A 20,992-nucleotide genomic window follows, 5' to 3' on the forward strand; every position below is an offset into this window, starting at 1 on the left:
AGGGCAGCTGTAGCTGCAGGCCCAGTACCCAGCACCAACACTGGGTCTACCACACACTCCTTGGGAGTGGTGGGCTTGCCACAGAGTCCTTGGGAGAGAGCTGGGTCAACTGCTCCCTCTCTCCCCAGCCAAACGAGGTTTAAGTAGCAGCAGGAGAGACCTGGTTGCTTGAAGTCACACAGAGAGAAATAAGGACAAAGAGGCAAACACACAGGGCCTGTGATCACCCACGGAGTCTGTGGTTGCTGGCTTGGGAGAGTTGAGAGTCTCACCGTGACACACACTGACCCCGATAGTCACTGGTCTGACTGGAGAATTGGTCTGTATGGAGTGGCATGCTTGAGTAGAAGGAATTTCTCGAAAAGTAAAACTGTTTGGGGACTTCTGCAACAGCTGCTGGACCTACTCCCCCCTCCAGCCAGGCAGTGATCCCAATTTGGGCAGAAGGCCTTGTGGTTCCCCATAGCACTGGGAAGGGACCTAGGCAGCCAGGCCAAGTGTGAGTACGTGAGTGTGCTGGCACCCTAGCCCACAGGGGTAACTGTGAGGAAAGAGCCTCTGAGGAAGACCTGGATCCCACACTAGAGAGGTGCCAGACTAACTCTAGAGAAAGTACTTGAAAGACTGGCTGAGTGCACATCCGGAAAAGAGAAGAGCCATATCAATCGCCCCGCAGCCTGCTGCAGCCAGCAAGACCAGAAAAACTGGTTTGGCCAGCTTGAAACCAACAAGAGGTGTTTTTTTTTTAAGATTTTTTAAAATTTATTTATCTTTAGAGGGGAAGGAGAGAGGGAGAGAAACATCAATGTACGGTTGCCTTTTGTGTGTCCCCTGCTGGGAGTTGGCCTGCAGGTAACCTGCCTGCAACCCAGGCATGTGCCCTGGCGGGGAATTGAACCACGATCCTCTGAGTCACAGGTCCATGCTCAATCCACTGAGCTACACCAGCCAGGGCAAGAGGTGTTTTTTTTTAAGTAATCTTTTATTTTTTATTTTTATTACTGTTTTCTCTTTCAATACCTTTTCCTTCTCTTTTGTTCTTTCTCGCTTTATTCTCTCTTTCCTTCCTTCCTTCCTTCCTTCCTTCCTTCCTTCCTTCCTTCCTTTCTTTCTTTCCAATTTTACCTCTTTTTCCTCCCTCTTCTTCCTTCCTTCTCCTGCTTTTTTTTATACCCTCAAGTGAGACAAAAAAATCTGGAACCAGATTTTGCACCAGAGGACCAGAGTTGGACCCAAAGAGGGGGCATCCAAACAGTTGAGACAGTAAGAAAAATTTCAATTTAAGCCCTGGCTGGTGTAGCTCAGTGGATTGAGCACGGGCCTGTGAACCAGACAATCACAGTTCAATTCCCAGTCAGGGCACATTCCTGGGTTGCAGGCCAGTTCCCTGCAGGGGCCAGTTCCCAGCAGGTGATGCACAAGAAGCAACCATACACTGATGTTTCTCTTCCTCTCTCCTTCCCTTCCCCTCTAAAGATAAATGAATAAAATATTGAAAAAAATTCAATTTGCTATTACAGAGAAACTACAAGTTACTGCATATTTGTATTACAACTTTTTTCATTATTCTTACATCTCTTATTTTAATAGTACTTTTGTATTCTTCTTTCTGTATAGTCTTCTTTGCTTGGCTGGTTATATTGTATCATTTGACAGGTTTCCCCTGTTCTCTTTTCCATGGTATATTGCTAATTTACTGTCCTTCACATCACTTGTGTTCCTTTAGCACACTACTCAAAGTCCTGTACCCCCTATTCTTGTTATCCAGATCACATAGATTCTGTCATATCATTGTTGCTCTAATATTATTGTAAATAATAGCTGTTCCATACAATTGTAAATACTTCACAACACCCCTCCCAGATCTTAGCCCACTTCACGGTTTCCTGAACTCTATTACTGTAGTGGTTAACTCTATTCTCTCACACACACCTATTTACTATTCTCTACTCTCACCTTACCTCAGAATCTGACCTCCCACAACCTCACTGCTTTCTAATCCAACTCACAATCCTTCCCTCCCCAACAAGAGTCCTATCTTCTTTGTATCCTTTCTTAAAAGTGGCTAGTTGGGTGGAAGATCACGGTTAACACTATACATAGCCAAAGGATCTCCTATCTCTTCTCTACCAGCTGCTACTGTAAATATATTAGAATACTGTCTTGCTGTCATAAACCATTTTGCCTTCCCTTCCAACTGATCACAAAAAAGAGTAGGTGGAAGCGGTGAACACCAGGATCCCCACTGGAGATGAAACCCAACAACAAAGGAACCACCAACAAATAACAACAGAAGAAGGTGAAGGAGGACGTGGAAATCACAAACCTCAATACAGGACCTATCTGGAAATACAACTAAATAGTACAGAAACTACCCAGTACAAACAACTGAACAAGAGCAAAAGAGAATCCTCAAACCTTGTACACATGGAAGGACTAGCTTCAACACAACCTTCCCTCACCAGCACAACAAAATACAAGAGGTGGACAGAGTGACCATCAGTTAACCAACTGGTAGGAAGGATCCACAAAAGAAAGACCAAAAAATGATCAAAACCCAAAGACAAATACAGAGACAACTTAAAGAACAGCCCAAGACCAGTGAGCTTGGGAGATCAAGGAGACTACACCACTGAATCTCACAGGTATCATAACACAGAAGTTTACCAGGGAGCCAGAACAAATCAATTTAAGAAGCTGAGGCTAACAAGAAGAGTCTCACAAACAATGGGAAGACAAAGAAACAATCCCCAAATAAAAAGAAAGTAGGAAGCCTCAGAAAGAATGCTAGATGAAATAGAGGCAAGTCAACTATCAGATATTGAATCCAAAGCATTGGTCATCAGGAAGTTCAAAGAGCTCACAATGAGCTACCAGAAACTACAGGGGAACTGCAATGAACTCACTGCAAACTATATCAACATGAAAAAGGAAATAGAAACTATCAGCAAGGGCCAAGAGGAAATGAATAACACAATTTCTGAACTGAGGAACACAGTGGAAGGAATCAAAAGCAGGACTGATGAAGCAGAAGATCGGAACAGCAAGTTGGAGGACAAAGTAGAAAAAAACACCCAGAAAGAGCAAGAAAAGGAAAAGAGGCTCAGAAAGGATGAAGAGGGATTAAGAGAAATGCAAGACAATATGAATCATAATAACATCTAAATAATAGAGATACCAGAAAAAGAAGAAGAACAAGAGATAGAAAACCTATTTGAAAGAGCAATGATGGAAAAACTTCCCTAATTTGATGAGAGAAAAAGTCACACAAATCCAGGAAACACAGAGAGTCCCAATCAAGAGGAACCCAAAGAGGCCCACTTCAAGACACATCATCATTAAAATGGCAAAATTCCAAGACAAAGAGAGAATCTTAAAGGCAGCAAGGGAGAAAAAGGAAGTAACATACAAGGGAGCCCCAATAAGGTTAGCTGCTGACTTCTTAATATAAACACTCCAAGCAAGAAGAGAATGGCAAGAAATATTCCAAGTAATGAGAACCAGAGGCCTACAGCCAAGGCTACTTTACCCAGCAAGGCTCTCAATCAAGATAGAAGGCCAAGAGCTTCCAAGACAAAAAAGTCTAAAAGAATATGCCTCCACCAAACCAGCTCTGTAAGAGATGCTAAAGGGACTGCTCTAAGGAAAGGAAGGAAAAGAGAGAGAGACAGAGTGGAACACAGGTACAAAAATGGCAGTGAATGAGTACCTGTCAATAATAAAATGTGCAACTATAGCACATTTAAAAAATGAAATACTACTTGGCCATAAAAACAAAAAATTTACCCTTTGCAACAGCATAGATGACCCTGGAGAACATTATGCTAAGTGAAATAAGGCAGTCAGAGAAAGACAAATACCATACAATTTTACTCATATGTGGAATCTAATGAATAAACTGGGACAGATTCACAGATAGAGACCAGGATGATAGCTCTGGGAGTGGGTTAGGTGGCGAAGGGATTGAGCAAAAAAGAAAATGGACTTGTGGACATGGGCAACAGTATGGTGATTGATGGGGGGAGGGTTTGGAGGTGGAAGAGGGTACAAAACGGATAAATAGTAATGGAAAAATACAATTCATCTTTAAAAAGATCACAGAATAAAGCAATTTTCCCTTCCCTTAAAACTCATTAAACATCAAAAGAATGGAAAGTAGAGAAAAGTCTCTTTCTTTCATAAAAAACAGTAATGGTTATAGTCCTACAATTTATAAAGCAAAACTGGCAAACACTGTGAAATCTGTTTAAAATGAAAGAAGCTGAGAACCAACACATAACTCCTTAGACCTCAACTGGTAATGAAAAAGACTTTTCTAACATAAAGTGCATATCCCTGAGAGGTCTATGCAATGAGATTTGCTTGGGGCATAAGTAGGTCACGTGGGAAGTAGGAAAGGGTCCTGATGAGACTCAGGTCAACATTTGAAAGAGCAAGGGGTGGGGAGCTGAATAAGACCATGGAGCAGAGACTTATCACCTACTCATCCAGGGGAGGGATTGTTGGAAACTGCTCTGCTTGGTTTTAGGAATTGCAACTGCTTCCCATGGCTAAGGATGAGGATGAGTGAGTGACCTCTGGAATGTGAGCCACTAAGGAGACAAAACTTGTCTCTGGGAGCAAACGCTGCCTCTGCTTACTCCCCTGCCTCCAATGCATGGTTGGATAGTTGATGATGGGTAAGATTCCTCAGAGGAGGGGCAACCTAAGCCAGACACGATCACTTGGGAGGCCTTCATAGAAGGACTTAGGGGGCTGCAATAAAGAGGGAGTGATGGACCCTTGCCCCCCGGCTATTCTGACATAGCCCAAGTCCCCATGTCCTCTGGGAGAAGCCCTTTCTGGCTCCAATGCACTTAAACCTAAAAACCTGTGATGGGGGAGGCAGTGCAGCCTCTCGCCAGCTAGAGTGGGATCTGGGGTGATCAGGCATAAGAAAGAATTCCTAAAGTCCTGTGAAGCCTGCTTTGCTAAGAGTGCTTTTATTCATATGCTAAGGGTCTGAGCAGGAAATGAGTATGTCTCCCAAAGTTTCTGCAACCCCTTTTCCTGATAGACACTGACTCAGACTAAGCCCTCAGATTTCTTTGAAATGTTATCTACTGTTTGACCCTTACCGCCTGTATTCCTGTGTATTACAACCCAATAAAAGCCACTGAGGAAGGGGCTCCTGGCCTTTCTTCTCTGAGAGATTGGCCACCTCTCCTCCCCAAGCAGATCATGTCTTGGTAGTGTTACTTTCATCCGTGGTGGACGGGGGGACTTGTGGGCAAAGTCGCCCTCACAAGGGATGGCTAGTGGCCAGGGAGAGACAGGGCACAGGAAAGCAGAGAAGCAGCAGCAGTTACTACATCATGATACAGAAAGACTGCCCTTATGGGATTTTGCTGTGAGCCACAGAGAGTCAATGTGAATGGTGCTCCCTGGGCTTGTACCACCCAAAGAACCTGTACGCTGACTTTTTAAAGGTTCAAAACCGACAATAGCTGTGCCAAGACAAAGAAAATACAGATTTGGTGTTCTATAGAATCAATCTAATCCAAACAAAACACTTAGATTATCTGTCTATTATTCCTGTTTTTTTTTTCTAGAACAGAGTTGTTCCTGTTTGGATCTGAGAAGAGATTCATGACCATGCATATTTTTAACAAGAAAGAAAAAGAAAAAAAAACAGGAAGAGGAGTAGTTAAGGATTATAAACAGAAGGCAGAAGAAAATATAACACAGGAAAGAAGGATTTAAAAAAAAGAATCATGGAAAAGTTTCAGACAAAAAGTTCTCCATCTTTCAAAGGCATTTCTTACATGATCTCTCACTGAAGAGAAAACTCCTCAAGAGAAGGTACGAAGCTCTATGAAGAGATAAAAAGAAACCAGAAATAGATAAACAGTGAGTCATTTGAATTAGAAAAAGAAATGGAGGAGAATCATGACAAACAAGCATTGAGGTGCAGAATAAATATGACTGAGTCCACTGGTGGGGTAAGGTGCATGGTTTAAGCACACAAAATGAAAATGAAGAGAACCAAGATTCATTTGGCTCTCATGAGCCAGTGTGAACTAGCTATAACACAGTACGGGGTACAAGCAAATTGATATGGAAAGACTGACACTAAGACACAACTTGGCAGAAAAAGTCAGTCATGAACAAGGGGAGGAATCTCATTGCCTCATTCCACTCAACAGCAACAGACACTGCCAAAAAGTGGAACAATGTAACATTTTGAAGAAAAGAAATATTAAGTACATTTTACCTACTGAGCTTCAAACTGAAGCAGGAAAGAACTCAGGATTTGACGCTTTCTGGAAATAACCATGATATGACATAAGTTAGCTACTCAAGAGAATGATGAAAGAACACAGAAAAGGAGAGGGTCTAGTAAAAAAAAAGACTGGTGAACAATGAATCAATTTAAATGCAGAAAGATTATGCAACCCTACACATTATGATTATAGGCCGACTGTCAATGTTAACCTCTGACAACATAATAGCATAACAACACTGGGATGTGAAAACGCAGGGCATGGGAGGAAGGAGAACTGCTAACTTCATCCTTCAGAGCCAGGGAACAGTAGATATTTTCCAGAAAAGAATCAAAATGAATTTAACCTCTTAAACTTCAGCAAAAGCCAAAAACTCTTGAAGTGAAGAAACACAAACATTTATCTTTACTCCAATAATATCTTCATTTTCTCTTTAGTTTCTCTTTCCTCTGTTAAATTTGAATAACAGGTTCACTTAAAATAGCATTTGTTGGCCCTGGCTGGCATAGCTCAGTGGATTGAGCACGGGCCGGCGAACCACACGATCGCGGTTCAATTCCCAGTCAGGGCACATGCCTGGGTTGCAGGCCAGTTCCCAGCAGGGGACTCACGAGAGGCAACCATACATTGATACTTCGCTCCTTCTCTCCTTCCCTTCCCCTCTAAAGCTAAATAAATAAAAATGTTAAAAAAAATAGCATTTGTTGTAGCCCCTCCCATTCCATTCCTTAATTTGCTTTCTGTAGGTACAATTACCCATGGTCAACTGTGGTCCGGAATTCTGGAAATAAGCAATTCAAAACTTTTAAATTGTGCACCATTCTGGGTATAGTGATGAAATATCAAGCCACCCCGCTCCACCCTGCCCAGGACACGAATCACCCCTGGCCCAGCGCCCACACGCTGCACACTCTCCCCGTCGGCTGGTCACTTAGCCGTCCCCTCAGTTATCAGACCGACTGTCATGGTCTCACAGGGCTTGTGGCCAAGTAACCATTATTCTACTTAACAACGCCACATGCACATGACTTTTATTACAGTATGTTGTTCTATTTTATTAGTAGTAGTTGTCCATCTCTTACTAAGCCTAATTTATAAATTAAAGTTTATCATAGGGATATATGTATAGGAAATAACATAGTATATATAGGGTTCAATACTATCCAAGGTTTCAGGCATCCACTTGGAGTTTTGGAATGCACCCTCTGCAAATAGGAGGGAACTACTGTACATAGTCTTGCCCATGTTTACCCCTGAAGAAAATTTAGTAGAGAGTACAGGGGTTTTCTGTATTATTTCTTACACATAAAATTTTAATTATTTCAATAAAAATTTTAATTAAATTAAAAACTTTCTATGTCTCTTGCTATCCACACACACACACACAGAGAGAGAGAGAGAGACTGAGAGAGAGAGAGGGAGAATGGATATCTGGAATTGTGTTTATCAAATGTTCATGCTATTTTGCCCCCTTGGTACCGTGGTTTTCTAAAGCTTCTTTATATGTTTATGTACCAATTGGATTTTTAAATAATAAGTAAGGGTTACTTTTAGAAATAAGCTAATATTCATTATTCCTTCAAAGGAATTAAGAAGCTGGGAATATAAGACAGAAAACTGTACTTGAACAAGAATTAAATTAAAAAATTAAAAATTAAAAAAAAAGAAGCAGAGAGTATCAATACATGTTTCAAAGCTCTATTCACCAATATCTGAGACAAGTGATGGACTGAGGAAGGCAAAGGTAAAGTTGAAGGAAGAGCATGTGACTAACGGTTGGCTCGATGGTAAAATTAAAGTGATGAGGAGAGTTTGAGCCCCATCAGAGGGGCTTCAGATGCGAGTTTAAAGCCAGATGAAAGTTTTTTATTCCACATTTCAATCCAAACTCTCCAATTCAAGATAATACATATTCACTGAGCATTTACTGCAGGCAAGGTACTAGATTCAGCATGGGACATACAACGATGATTAAGATTCACAAAATATAGATGCATATCACTATCTATAAAGTGATGGTACTGAGTTTCATGCTTTTTAGGGTGTTTTATTTATCTTCAGAACTGTATAGGGTAAGTCTCAGTAGTGTTCCCATTACATAAACAAGTTTAATAGGGTCTAAGAGAGGTTCAGTCCCTTTTCCTGAGTCACAAAACTAGTGCATGGCAGGACCAGTGCACAGAGGATGAGGAGTTGATTAAAAGTCTGTCTCACTCTGAAGTCTGAACAAAATGCTGTATGACCACAGAGGAAAAACATGGAAATGCATACTTGGGGTCTGGGGAAAAGGCTTCCCAAGGGTGAGACATTTGAAGATGTGGTTCTCAAGTTTATATTCAAGAAGATGATGAACAGGGGAGATTTCAAGGACAGACTACTGCATGAGCCAAAATAAAGAGAAATGAAAATGCCTGATAGGTTCAGCAACCAGCTAGTAACTTGGTAGCTTGAGTGTGGGCACATGGGGAGATGGACAATTTGGTCATCACAGGCTCACTTATTGTCATCAAAGACACATACGGCAGTCACTGAGGACTTACCATTTTAGACCTAAATGAAACTAAGGATGGAAAAATAAATACCATAGAGCACAGAAAATAACATGCTAAATACAGTCTTAGAGTGCAGTACAACTTTCGGTAGTAATTAGCAGAGAAAATGAAACTAAGACTTTTTTGATTAATGCAGTTTTGTTGGTCCCTGCTGATAACTTCATTACTAATAACAAATGCAGATCCTTAAACTCAAAGCAGAGATGAAGAATTGTTACAAAAGAAATGAAAAGATCCCAGTGTTGAAAGTCATTGACTCATGTCAAGTGGTCATTAACATTTAGTTCCTAAATGATTATTTCCCAAACATTTCAAGGATGCTGTAAATTAGATTGCCATTTTAAACTAATTGTTTCCATTCAACCCTCTTAATTAAAATAAATGTCTTTGGGGAAACATGGGCAAAGATTTCTTGACCCTTGAATATACTACTCAGTAATGCAAATCCCAATTGTAAACAAATTGGTTAAAATTTAAGTTTAAATGCCCATTATGAGTGAATCGTAAAAAGCAGCCCCCAAAAGTCCCATAAAAACTCTTAGTATCGTCAGCTTTGTGAACACAAACAACTAGTGAGGAGCACAGATGCTAGTGGAAGTGTTGGGCTGAAAATTAGGGCATGTGAGTTATGGCCCAGGGCTGACCATTAACTGGCTTTAAAATTCTTCTGGCTTCAGTTTTCTGATCTCTAAAATAAGGAACCAGAAGGAAAGTTTCCTTCCAGCAGTAACAGTCTATAATTTTATGATTATTCTTTGGAGGTCAAACAAGACAATGTGATACAGACGGGAACTGAACTAGGTATTAGGACAAATGGGCTCTGGCCCCTGGATTTCTCGTGACGTGACGTGATGTGACGTGATTCTGCACAATGCTTTTTCTCCCCCCCCAGGTCTTGGTTTCCTGTGTCATGTGAATCAACACAGATGGCAAATTGTGTGAATGTAATGGCTCTCTCCTCTGTTTTTATTGTTTTGTTTTAAGTATCAGTGTAACTCATTCCTAGGAATTATTTACAACTTCTTAGCACATTTTAGCAACTGCCTCTTCTTGTTTATTTGAATTCCTTTATTTCTTGCTACTTAGGAGCACAGATTCTCATAATGGTCTTCCCCAGGGAGTGCTTAATCAATCGCCTATGCCTTATTAAATTGCTCCAAAAAAAAAAGACCATGTTTGAAAGCTACTCAGCTCTTATTTGGGAGATTTTTTAGAAGGGGAAGTAGAAGAGAAAGGCATGAGGTAATATTTCAGATGCGTAAAAATCAGTTGTCATTTCTTAATATTCTGGTCCCAGGTGGGCCCTTACTATATTCCCCTAGCTTCATCTGTCTCTTTCTCATCTCTGTCTTGCATAGACACTGCCACTAACTTGTGCCTTGATGAAATGTTTTCTCCTAGATTTCATAGAGACAATTCCTTTGCCCGTCTGCTCTGGTCAAAATAAGATTGGAATTTTCAAAAATTAAATTTACTTAGAATATAAGTATACACACACCCAACAATGAAAACATCCCACAAAAACATAGAAATAAACATATCAATAGATTCATCATCTGAAAATATCTACAAACTAGCTACTAACTACCTTGATAATTAAACATAGGGACCTACTTTTGCCACTGATTTGAAAATATTGTATTTAAAAATACAATAACTTAAATATAGGAAGAAATATTGGCAACAAGCAAAACGCATCCAAAACTATTGTTGTAGTATGTCTTGGTGTATCCATAGTTTTCCTGCTAGAAACCATGAAAGGATACACAATAGGATACAGGTGTCTTAGAGGTACTCTCCAGTGTGGACTGTTGAGAACACAGGTCAACCCTCTCATCCTGACTCTCAGTGCTCCTTTTGGTCTGGTCTCTCCAATGCTATTTCTGAGTTTCTCCTGTGCGACCTTGGTTATATGTTTGCCTTTCTGTGAGCACATCTCCTCACTTTCATGACTTTGCTCAGGCTGTTCTTTTACAATAATGTGCATCTAGTGGTCACTCTATTTCATATAATTAAGTCATGTTTATCCCTTGCAGTGCTGATTTCAAGGCTGCCTTCCAGATAAGCCTACCTGTCCTGTACCTGCTAGCAAAAATATTCTCTACTTCTGAAATTTCACAGAACATTGTTTGTATTCCTTTTATGGGATTTAAACTTCTTACTTTGTGTAATGTTTATTTACATGTTTGTATTACACTTTTCACTAAAAAGTAAACCCCCAGAGTGGACTCCATAGCTGCTTCAGCTTTCAGATCCCTGGGTAGCAACTCACCCAGAGCTTTACACAATGGCTTCAACAAACGAATGCTCAGTGGGAGTGTAAAAAATTTAGTCCTGCTGTGGACTAAAAACAGACAGTAGGTAAGAAGAATATGTCAAGATACCTAGATTTCTAGTCGGCATAATGGGACTAATGGTGTCACTACTAATAAGATAGGGAACAAAGAACTAATTTTGGGTGGAACAGCATAAGTTCAATTTAAGACATGTTGAATTTGCAGTATTTTTGAAATAACTGAAATTTAAGTGGAGACGGGAATCAAAAGGACGTTTGTTATAAGAGCAGCCAGGATAACATTTTAGAAGTCCCATGTATTATGGGAAAGGAGTAAATGTTCCAAAGGGTGAATAATTCTCACCATGACATGATCACAGCCATTAGAGAAAAATTAACTTGCTCGGAAAATAGAAAGTAAAATGGAGCCATGCATTGTATTGCACTGAAAGAACCTTATTATTACTTACTATTGATTTTTCTGCCTTCTCCTTTCATTTATTTCTATAAAATCAAAATCCCATTCAACCGCCTTTCCATTACATAAAGCCCTACACCTAACTAAAGAGTTGACAGCTTGAACCAGGCAGTTTTAGCATTGAATGGTTAGACGGTTTTTTTGTTTGTCTTTAATTTGTTAATCCTTTGAGAAATGTGTCACAGTTGCTTTATATCCTGGTTTGAAAAGTGCATATGCTGGGACAAATGGGGGATTGAAGCAGCACTACAAATACAGCCAGGATTTTTGGCCTGAGAGATACTATGTTTAAGTTACTAAATGCTTACATAGATTCCTTTTGGTTCAATAAAATTATATGCAAAATTAATTTAAATATATCAAAGTTAATTACCACCAGCATATAGAGCATGTCAAATAAAATATTAAAGTTATTTTGCTTTATACATACAGCAAGAGAAATTTAAAAGATAGTATGTTAATATAACTACCACAAAAACAAATTTTAATTTGGAATTTGTCATCATTTAAGTGGGCTAGGTTTTTCCTTTATTTATAATACAAATCACAGCTTAAATAATATTTTTAGGTAACTGTTCAAGATATACAAAAGGAAGAATTTTAGGAACCTATTTAGATATTCCACATAATGGATATTCCTTGTTCTAGCAGCTCAAAATGCCTTCCTCTGCAGGGGGTAGGGAGGGTGGGGGTTCTAGTCCCCAGATGGTTGAGACACAGAAACCAGAAGTGAGGGAGGACCAAGTGCCTCCCACGGCACCTTTCACCTACAGCACAGACCTGTGACCTGAGCATGGGGAATCAGATGGCCCAGCATGGAATATAGAATGTTGAGGGAGTAACACAAAACTCAAGGTCAGCTTATCAACACTCTGAGGTGGTTGTGGCATTTAAGAAACCAGTGTTGCTGAAGGAAATGTTGTGGGTGGAGGGTGGGTACCATTGGCAGTTCTTGAGGAAGGGGATTGGAGGCCCCTACTTCCACTATTTCGTGCCTCGGCCTGGCTCTCTGACTTCTCAGTTCTCTCAGACATCCATTGTTTTCACTAAATTGCTTTTCTTCTTACGTTGGCTGGTATTGTTTTTACTCAAGAATACTGAATAGTATACCTTAATTACAAATGACTTTTACCCATTCCCATTAAACCTTTGTATATTTTAAAATACTGAGCAGAGAAAGTAAGCTTTTCTTTTAAAATATTTTATTTAAGTTTCTCACTGATTTAGTCTGTACTCTAACCTCTTCATTTTTAATTCCTATGAGGAGTGTGTCATAGAAGCAGTTGATTTCATTCATATCTATATCTATATCTATATCTATCTATCTATATATCAATTCTTTAGATTAGTTAAGGAAGTTATAAGAGTGACTTGTCATACTCAGGCCTTGACTTACAAAGTTCTTGTACTCATTAAATAGTGCCTTCCAACATTACCTCTTCTCCACCATCTGAAAATTTAAACTACTTAGTTTATATAAAATTTAGAGTAAAACAGTCTTCTTTAAAACTGGATTGTATTTTTTTAAAGTATCCTGCCAAGCACATATTTTAACCCAATTTCAAAAGTTAGTATCAGGCAAAAAAAAATACCAGCTTTGAGTTGGCTATATTGATTGAGAAATGCCAGGTTTTAGATCAATGTTATCAATGTTGGGAACTTTGACAAATTAATCAATTTTACATGATCTTGAAGAGAACTACTTCTGCTCAAGGCATTGGCACTGGTGTACCAGAGCCTCCTTCCCTCCCCCTTCATCTGTCTCATACTTTGGAACTAGTATAAAAATGCTGCACACAAAAAACATTCCCTCCTCCTATGACTTGGAACTAATATCTGTAGTCAAAAAAGTGCTGTGGGTTAATGGTTCAAGCACCACTGCCACCTTCTTCAAACATACACTTGCAAAAGATAAAAGAGGAATATTACAGTGGACCTAACAGAATAGATACACAGTGGGTAAGGGGGCAGAAACTACAGGTTGACTTGAAGTCCAGAACTAGAAATAGGCAGAAGAGGCCTGGAAGGTAAAGGAACTAAAACATGCCACTGCACAATGAAGGTCCTGACCTAGACTTGGCAGAGAGCATGGAGTTGAATGTATGTGTGTGTAGCGGGGAAGGAAGAGTGGGAGGGCAAAGGGATACCTTGCCTGGAAGAGAAGGTTGAAAGGATTCTTCACCTTCTCCCTTTCATGCAGCCAGATGCCTGAGATGGCAGGATGGAGCAGAGGCATGGCGTCTACTTGATACTGGCTTGGTGACTACATACTCAGTATCCTCAAAGTCATGATAGGCAGAACGGCTTTGGACTAGGGGCTCCTGAAGCCATATTATGGCAACGGCAAAACCTTCAAAACAGGAGAAAAGAATGCCAAAAGGAAGAAAAACCAAAACAAATAACTCCCCATTCAGAATGAGAGAGTGAAATAAAATTCTGAACCACAGAAGGAAATCAAATATTAAGGAAACAAATAAACTCATTGACTGGGATAATTCATCATTATTGAAATGCAAATGAAAAATGATTGTTAAATAGTGTCAGAACAAAGAGTAAAAGGAAAGAATTATATTCACAAAAAGAAGAAGAAATTAGCTACAAATGAATAGCCAGATATTGCTAATAAGTTAGATATGAATAAATAGTAAATCATTAAAAATAAAATAGTGATAAAATTTAGAAATGAGAAATACAGATGTCAATAGAAATACCAAGAGAAACATAAGTATATAATAAAATTTAGCCTAGGCTTAGTCTAAGAGAGAAATAGTGAATTAGAAAACAACTTAAAGAAGCCATCCAGAATGCAGCAGAGATTCATAAATGGATGACAACATGAAAGAGAAAGTATAAGACCTGTAAGGTAAAGTAGGACATTCCAATATATACTTCTTGGTTGAAAAGAAATAAAAAAGGATAAATATTTAAAGAAATAATGACTGAAAAATTTCCATAATTTGTGTGAGACATGAGTTCTCATCACAAGCATATTGAGTTCTTAGCTGGATAAACAATAAATTTGTGGCTCAGAAACAGAAACATTGACCCTAACACAGTGCCCAATATATAGTAATTTTCAATATTTTTAACACTAGAATTTAGAGTACTAGGCTTAAAATCCAAAGAAAATGTCTCCCCTCAGAACAGACAGAAGTTTTATTTGTTTTCCTCTGAGATAATAAAAATAATGTTAGCTCCAGGAAGTTTGGACAGATTTTCTGAAGACCTTTTTAAAGGATTAGTTTCTCAGATTTAAAATTTCACAACTGTGAGTCAAACCCCCTATGCATATAGTACCTACTTAGGCTGTCAGCCCTACGACTTACGTGGCAGGGACAACAAACCTGAACTGATGCTGCTGACTTAACTATGAGTAACCAAAGTCCTTTGTGCACGTTCCATGAGTCCTGGGTCTTCTGTCAGCCTTCACGAAACTGGCAAGTCAACTTACTAGCTTGCAAGGAGACTAAATCTCAGATCCTCATAGTTCTTAACATTGAACACCCTGTACAATGTTGGTAAACTCAATTTCTGGTTGAGTTGTTTGTTGGCTGTTTATCTGTTTGTTTTGAGAAGGATGGGATTATAGCAGACTATCAAACTGTATTCACACAAAGACAAGAAGATGGGCATCTATGAGCCCAAGACCACCTCCATGTCTGCTTCCGGTTTTTAAATCTTTTTTTATTATTGATGTTCAAGTACAGTTGTCTCCATTTTCCAACCATCACTTTCCCCTGCCCCACCCACCTCACCCCCACCCTCAATCCTACCCCGCTTTGTCCAGGAGTCCTTTATGTATGTCCACTTATGACCCTTCCCCTTCTTTCCCATGCTTCCTTCTTTTTTCTACTCTCCTCCACTCACAACTTTCATTTTTTCTTATTACAGGTATATTACCTGTTTCTCTCCAGCAAAGTTATCAGTTCACATAGGCAAGGATTACTATCTGCCAAGCTCACCCACAACTGTAAGGTCATTTACACTCAAATGAATGAAGCTTGGGATTTCGGATCGGGATTTGAATTCTTGCTAAGTCATTTATTACTTATACAGCCTCATACAAATTAATGAGTCTCTTAAAACCTTAGTTCTAAAAAACAAAACAAAAAACCCCAAACCCCTGACCAGTGTGGCTCAGTTGGTTGGGCATCATCTCACAAAGCAAAAGGTTGCCAATTTGATTCTCTGTCAGGGCACATGCCTGGGTTGCCTTTTGGTCCCCAGTTGGGGCACATATGAGAGGCACTAGATCATAGATATTTCTCTCCCTCTATTTCTCCCTCTCTTCCCTTCTTTCTACGAAAACAGAAACAAAACAAAACCTCAATTCTTCTCAGCTGTGAAAATGGGGTATCATAAAATACTTTCCTCAGGATTGTTGTAAAGTTGCATGAGGTAGCATAAATAAAGTCCTCATACAGTGTCTGGAATGTAGTAAGTGCTAAGGAAATAGTAATTAAATATGCAAAACTACAACAGGAATTCAAATACAGTTGCCTTTTAAATCATGTCCTATTTTCTACCTACTTACCCCAGCTCCCTAAATAGTGATATGCTGAGATGAAACTATTAAGATTCTGAAGAATGAATTTAAATTATAGGAGACTACTACTCTTAGATTTAACAGCACATCTATAACAATTTATCTTAGGGAAATAATAAGAGATTCATGTATAGATTTTTTCAGTGTTATTTATTGGAATAAAAACAATTAGTAATAACCTAAATGTCTAATAATAGGGATGAGTTAAGTTAGTCATCGAATGGTCATGGAAGAGAATGTTGTGCAGGAATTTGTGGTAGAAGGATATTCAATGATATGGATATTCACTATTTACTGAAAGAAGGTAGTGCTTAAAACAAAGTATTAGTCTAATTTTGTTTTAAAATGTTTTTCTATTCATAAGATTCTAGGTTATAAATTAAAATATTATATTTGATTGATTTTTATATTCTATACTCTCATCTAAATTTCCTAAAATAAACACATATAGTATCTAAAATGAGTATAAAACATAATCAGTATTATACACAGTAGATTATTAAAAATCCAAATAAGAAGTACAAAGACATTAAAATTATTTTTGAATATAATTCAACCAGGGAAAATGATACCAACAAATATTAGTGTCAAAAAGCTTTCAAATTTTATGTTCCTTTTTTAAACCTCAATCTACCACTTTACAGAGGAGTTGAAAATACGCAGCAATACTAATCACTTATTGAAGTTCACATTCTTTGTTCTGATGAAGTGTTTTAAAAAGGTTGCTAGTAATTTTACCAATTCTGGGATGCAGCTCAACATGTGGCAATCACTTTTCATGTACAGTAAGTGTTCCATATCTCTAAATCACAAGGAAGGAATTTAAATGAGTTCTTTTCTCATCTTAACAACTCCTTCATTATAAAACTGTTCACATTTTTTATTATCTTTGGGCTTTTGGCATCAAAAATTATTTGATTACCTGGCTTTTTCTGTGCCTCCCATGCATTGATAAATGTCAATGAATTCCATGAGTTGTTTTTGCAACATCACATCTTTGCCCTCAATTTGAGTAATGAATTTATGTTGTAGAAGATCTGACACTGTTGGACGTTTTTCATAATCTTTAGTCAAGCACCTGCACTGGCAAAAAAGAACATGCAATTATTAGATAAGTTAGATAAATTAGGATTCATATTTCTAAAAGCTATGCTAACATAAGACAACAATGCTCTTCATAAATGCTCAGCCCAGGAAACATCTCACAAGATGTTGAACTGCAATATGATGAAATGAGTGTTTGTGGAAGTGCACACATCTGTGGTTATGCTGTAGGGCTACCAACTTCCATCTAAATACTTCTCCTTAGTCTCCCAGAAAGCGTTATTGCACAGTGATGATTAAACTTGGTCTGCACGGTGAAGTCTCCTTTACAACTCAGTAGTTAAAAATAAACAACAATGAAGTCATTATAGTTTTGACGTTTAACTAAAACGAAAACAAACTTTTCAGATTCCCTTTGCTAATGCCTTTAGAGGCTTCTCAATTGATCTAGTTCTGTCTATGTGATAAAACCACTAACTCATTTGAGAAAGCCAATGCACTTAGGATGTTTGAAATTCCATTTCAGTAAGCGTATGTGCGGTTCACTCCTTGAGAGGTTCCACTAGAGCAGAGTCATAAGACAGGAGGCCAGGAGGGAGAGCACCTGAAGCAACATCACAGGAGGGACATTTGAACAAACTTAGGATTTTCCTTCAGCTAGGGAGCTGCCTTCAGATATTTGGAAGAGGGATTAAACCATTCTCAATGATCACAAGAGAGAAAGAATAACAATAACAAAAACAACAAACAAACAAACAGAAACCTTAGGATGGGTTGGTGGAATTAAGTAAGAAAAAGGCTCTGACTGGTTAGCCCAGTTGGTTGGAGCATCATCCTAACACGCCAAGGATGTGGGTTCAATTCCCAGTCAGGGCACATACAAAAATCAACCAATGAAGGCATAAATAAGTGGAGCAATCTCTTTCTGTTTCTTAAATAAAGTACATTTTTTTTCCAAAAAAGGACAGAAACAGATTTCAGGTCAGCATAAGGAAGAACTTCAACAGTGAGGTTTCCCAAGGATAGACTGGGCCACACTGGGAAGTACAGACTGTTTTTATTTGGAGTGTTTACTGATTGGATGATTGCCCAGTGGCTATGTTGGAGAAGGATTTACACTCCAAATATAAGTTTGGGCTATATAAATTTACAATATCCTTCCAACCCCGAGATTTGGGGGATCTATGATTATGAGAAAATTGGTCAAAGTCAGGCTGTCATTTGGGGATACAGAAAAAGAAAAAAAGAAGGAACCTTGACCTGAGCAGTGCCATTTCTAATCTGTATTGTTAATTCTCCTGAAATGGTAAGAAGGCAATTAATTATATCGGGCTTAACCAAAAAGATATTTCCAAGGTATGCTAAAACATGCTAAGGAAATAAGGATGGAATAAGGGTGAAAATGAAAACAAAAGCTCCTAGTTTTCATCTAGTTTAACAGAATGTGTCAGTTTCTGATATATATTGAGTTTAGTCACATATAAAATTATTTTATTCAAAAATCATTATTTAAGTAAAATTTCATCAAATATCTGATGCATACAGGTATTTGCTAAGACACTGGAGTACAGTGACAATTAAGGCCCGTTCAGTGCTCTGCAGTTGCTTGTCTAGTTAGGAAGAAAGGCCTCTAAGAAGGCAGCCAGATAGAAGTGGCAATGTTTCTAGAGGAAGACAAACAAAATGCCACGAGAGCACACAGAACAGAACACTAACCACCTGGAGGGAATCAGTAACTGTTTCTCAGAGGTGACGTTGTATGAAATACGTCAAAGTCACCAGGTTCCACTGAAGGTCTGCAAACACAGGGTAATTATGAACGGAGGGGAGGCTTTCCAAGTTACCAATGATTTTTTAAAGAGATTTGTGAAATTTGATTGCGGTTTATTAAATATCCTCTAGTGCATAATAGATACTCAGTAATGACTGGTTAAGTGAAAACTAAGAAAAAAAGGTCATAAATGCTTTTGGGGTTTACACGACTGTTGAATCTGTCTATGCCCCTTCTCTTCGTAAGAATAAGTAAGATATCCTTGGTAGGAAAACCAGTGACAGCAGTTACATGTGGGTATGACTTTCTACATTTTCTGAGTGGAGATGACACCAAATCTTAATGACCTCTTTCTTCCATTTGCAAGCTGGGGTCATCCTATATCCTTAGTTTTTAAGGTGAAGTGATAACAGATCATGAAAAAAGCAAGGACTGTGGGAGTGGTGGGGTGGGCTGGAAGGAGGAGAGCAAAGGGGGAAAATTCGGACAACTATAATAGAATGAGAATAAAAAATTGGAAACATTCATAATGCCTAACAATGAAATTGGTTAAATAAAAAAAGAAGTCTGTGGGACAAGTATTGGGAAGTGACTAGAACAAGAGTCTGGAATTGCCAAGGCACTGCACTACATCACCAAGTTAAAAATGTGCACAGAATTTCAAATGTATAAGCAATTTATCTTTATGATTATGTGATTCACCAACTGCCATAAGTATTCTCTGTGATGAGAATTAATGACGAAGATAAACGGAGGGTTAAATAACAGACTAAATAGAAGGCAGGTGAGCAGGTGGGAGAAGCTGTGCGTGTAGTAGCTAAAGGCAGGTGGACAGAAGAATGTGTTACTGAATGACGAAAAAACAACTGCATACGCATCACTAACCATAAGTGGATAAACAGGACCTTAAGACATTGTTTGAGGAACAATGAATTCAAGGAACCCTGAACATTCACGAGAATCAACAAATGCTTGTTTTGAAGAAAACAATGGAAACCTCTGAGCCTATTTAATAGATGAAAAGTAAGGAAGAGATTAAGAAGGATAAAGGAATTGTTCTAAAAGGCACATTTCAAGGTGAACAGCGTGGTATCTCTTCAATTAAAAAAAAAAAACACTCTCTTGTTACTCACTTGCTAATGAAATCATTGAATTCTGCTGACCATATCTCAGGCTGCCTTAGTTTGGGAGGTGGATTCCTAGAAAAACAAGAATCAAGGTTGAATTGTATACATGGCTGAGTCCGTGCAAAGATAGGGGCAGAACCAGACAGACTAATCCAACACTGCTCTCACAGGTCCTGCCAGGTAAAATCAAGCATTACCATCATTTTCCAATTCAAAGGCAGATAATGAGTTATTAATCATTCTCTATATAAAATGACAGGTTTCTTGTTTCTCTGAAAGCATTTAATAGATGACCCAATTTTTCTAACTGAAAATTTTTTTTCTTTTAAGAAATCTTCCTGCTTTTACCTGAGAACCCTAGGGGAAAACATCAATACTTAGCAGAATAGAGACAAAGAATACTAGGAAAAAGGTTTTTTTTGAGCCCTGCAGAAGTCTCTGAGGGACACCCAGGGTACACAGAGGTGACCTGACAGGAGGTGTTCAGGGGATGGAGGAAACTGGAACAGAGAAGGGCATGGGACAGTGAGGACAAAGTCTCTGTGGTTGTTCCGTTGTTACTGAATACATGGCCAGAAATAAGGTTACGAAAGCAAGGAACTGAATATAAAGCTCTGAAATAACAAAAGAAGATTTTGTTATTAATTCTTTTCATTTTTAAGCGGAACAAATTTTTTTCTTCAACATCTTTATGAATACAAAAGAACGTCACTTGACAATGAGGCTGCGTAGCCCTGTAATCAAGCAACGCTGACGGACCATGGTAGTTGAATTTGCTGAAGTACTGTTTTATGTTAATTCTAACAGCTCTTTGTTTTCATTAGTGGAATGGAAACATTTTGTCTTCAGTCCTGCATTACTCCTTAAACAGCTTATAATGAAATTAATGTACAGTGTGTACAGGCCCATTAAAGAAAAGTGCAGCTACTCAATTAC

At 38.6% G+C, this 20,992-nt stretch overlaps 1 protein-coding gene across 1 annotated transcript in view; it reads right to left on the reverse strand.

Annotated features, from left to right (window-relative positions):
* Positions 1-20,992, reverse strand: part of MYO3A (myosin IIIA) — a 198,074-nt gene that overhangs the window by 138,238 nt on the left and 38,844 nt on the right. Inside the window, exons 7-8 of the mRNA XM_037037128.1 lie at positions 20,063-20,128; positions 17,037-17,192 (exon numbers count right to left, since the gene is read on the reverse strand). Coding sequence (XP_036893023.1) covers positions 17,037-17,192; positions 20,063-20,128 — 222 coding nt within the window. The remainder of the gene's footprint in view (positions 1-17,036; positions 17,193-20,062; positions 20,129-20,992) is intronic.

The sequence above is a fragment of the Sturnira hondurensis genome, unplaced genomic scaffold (assembly GCF_014824575.4).
Source record: "Sturnira hondurensis isolate 20B ecotype Veracruz unplaced genomic scaffold, ASM1482457v3 Scaffold0022910, whole genome shotgun sequence".
Classification (NCBI taxonomy): Eukaryota; Metazoa; Chordata; class Mammalia; order Chiroptera; family Phyllostomidae; genus Sturnira; species Sturnira hondurensis.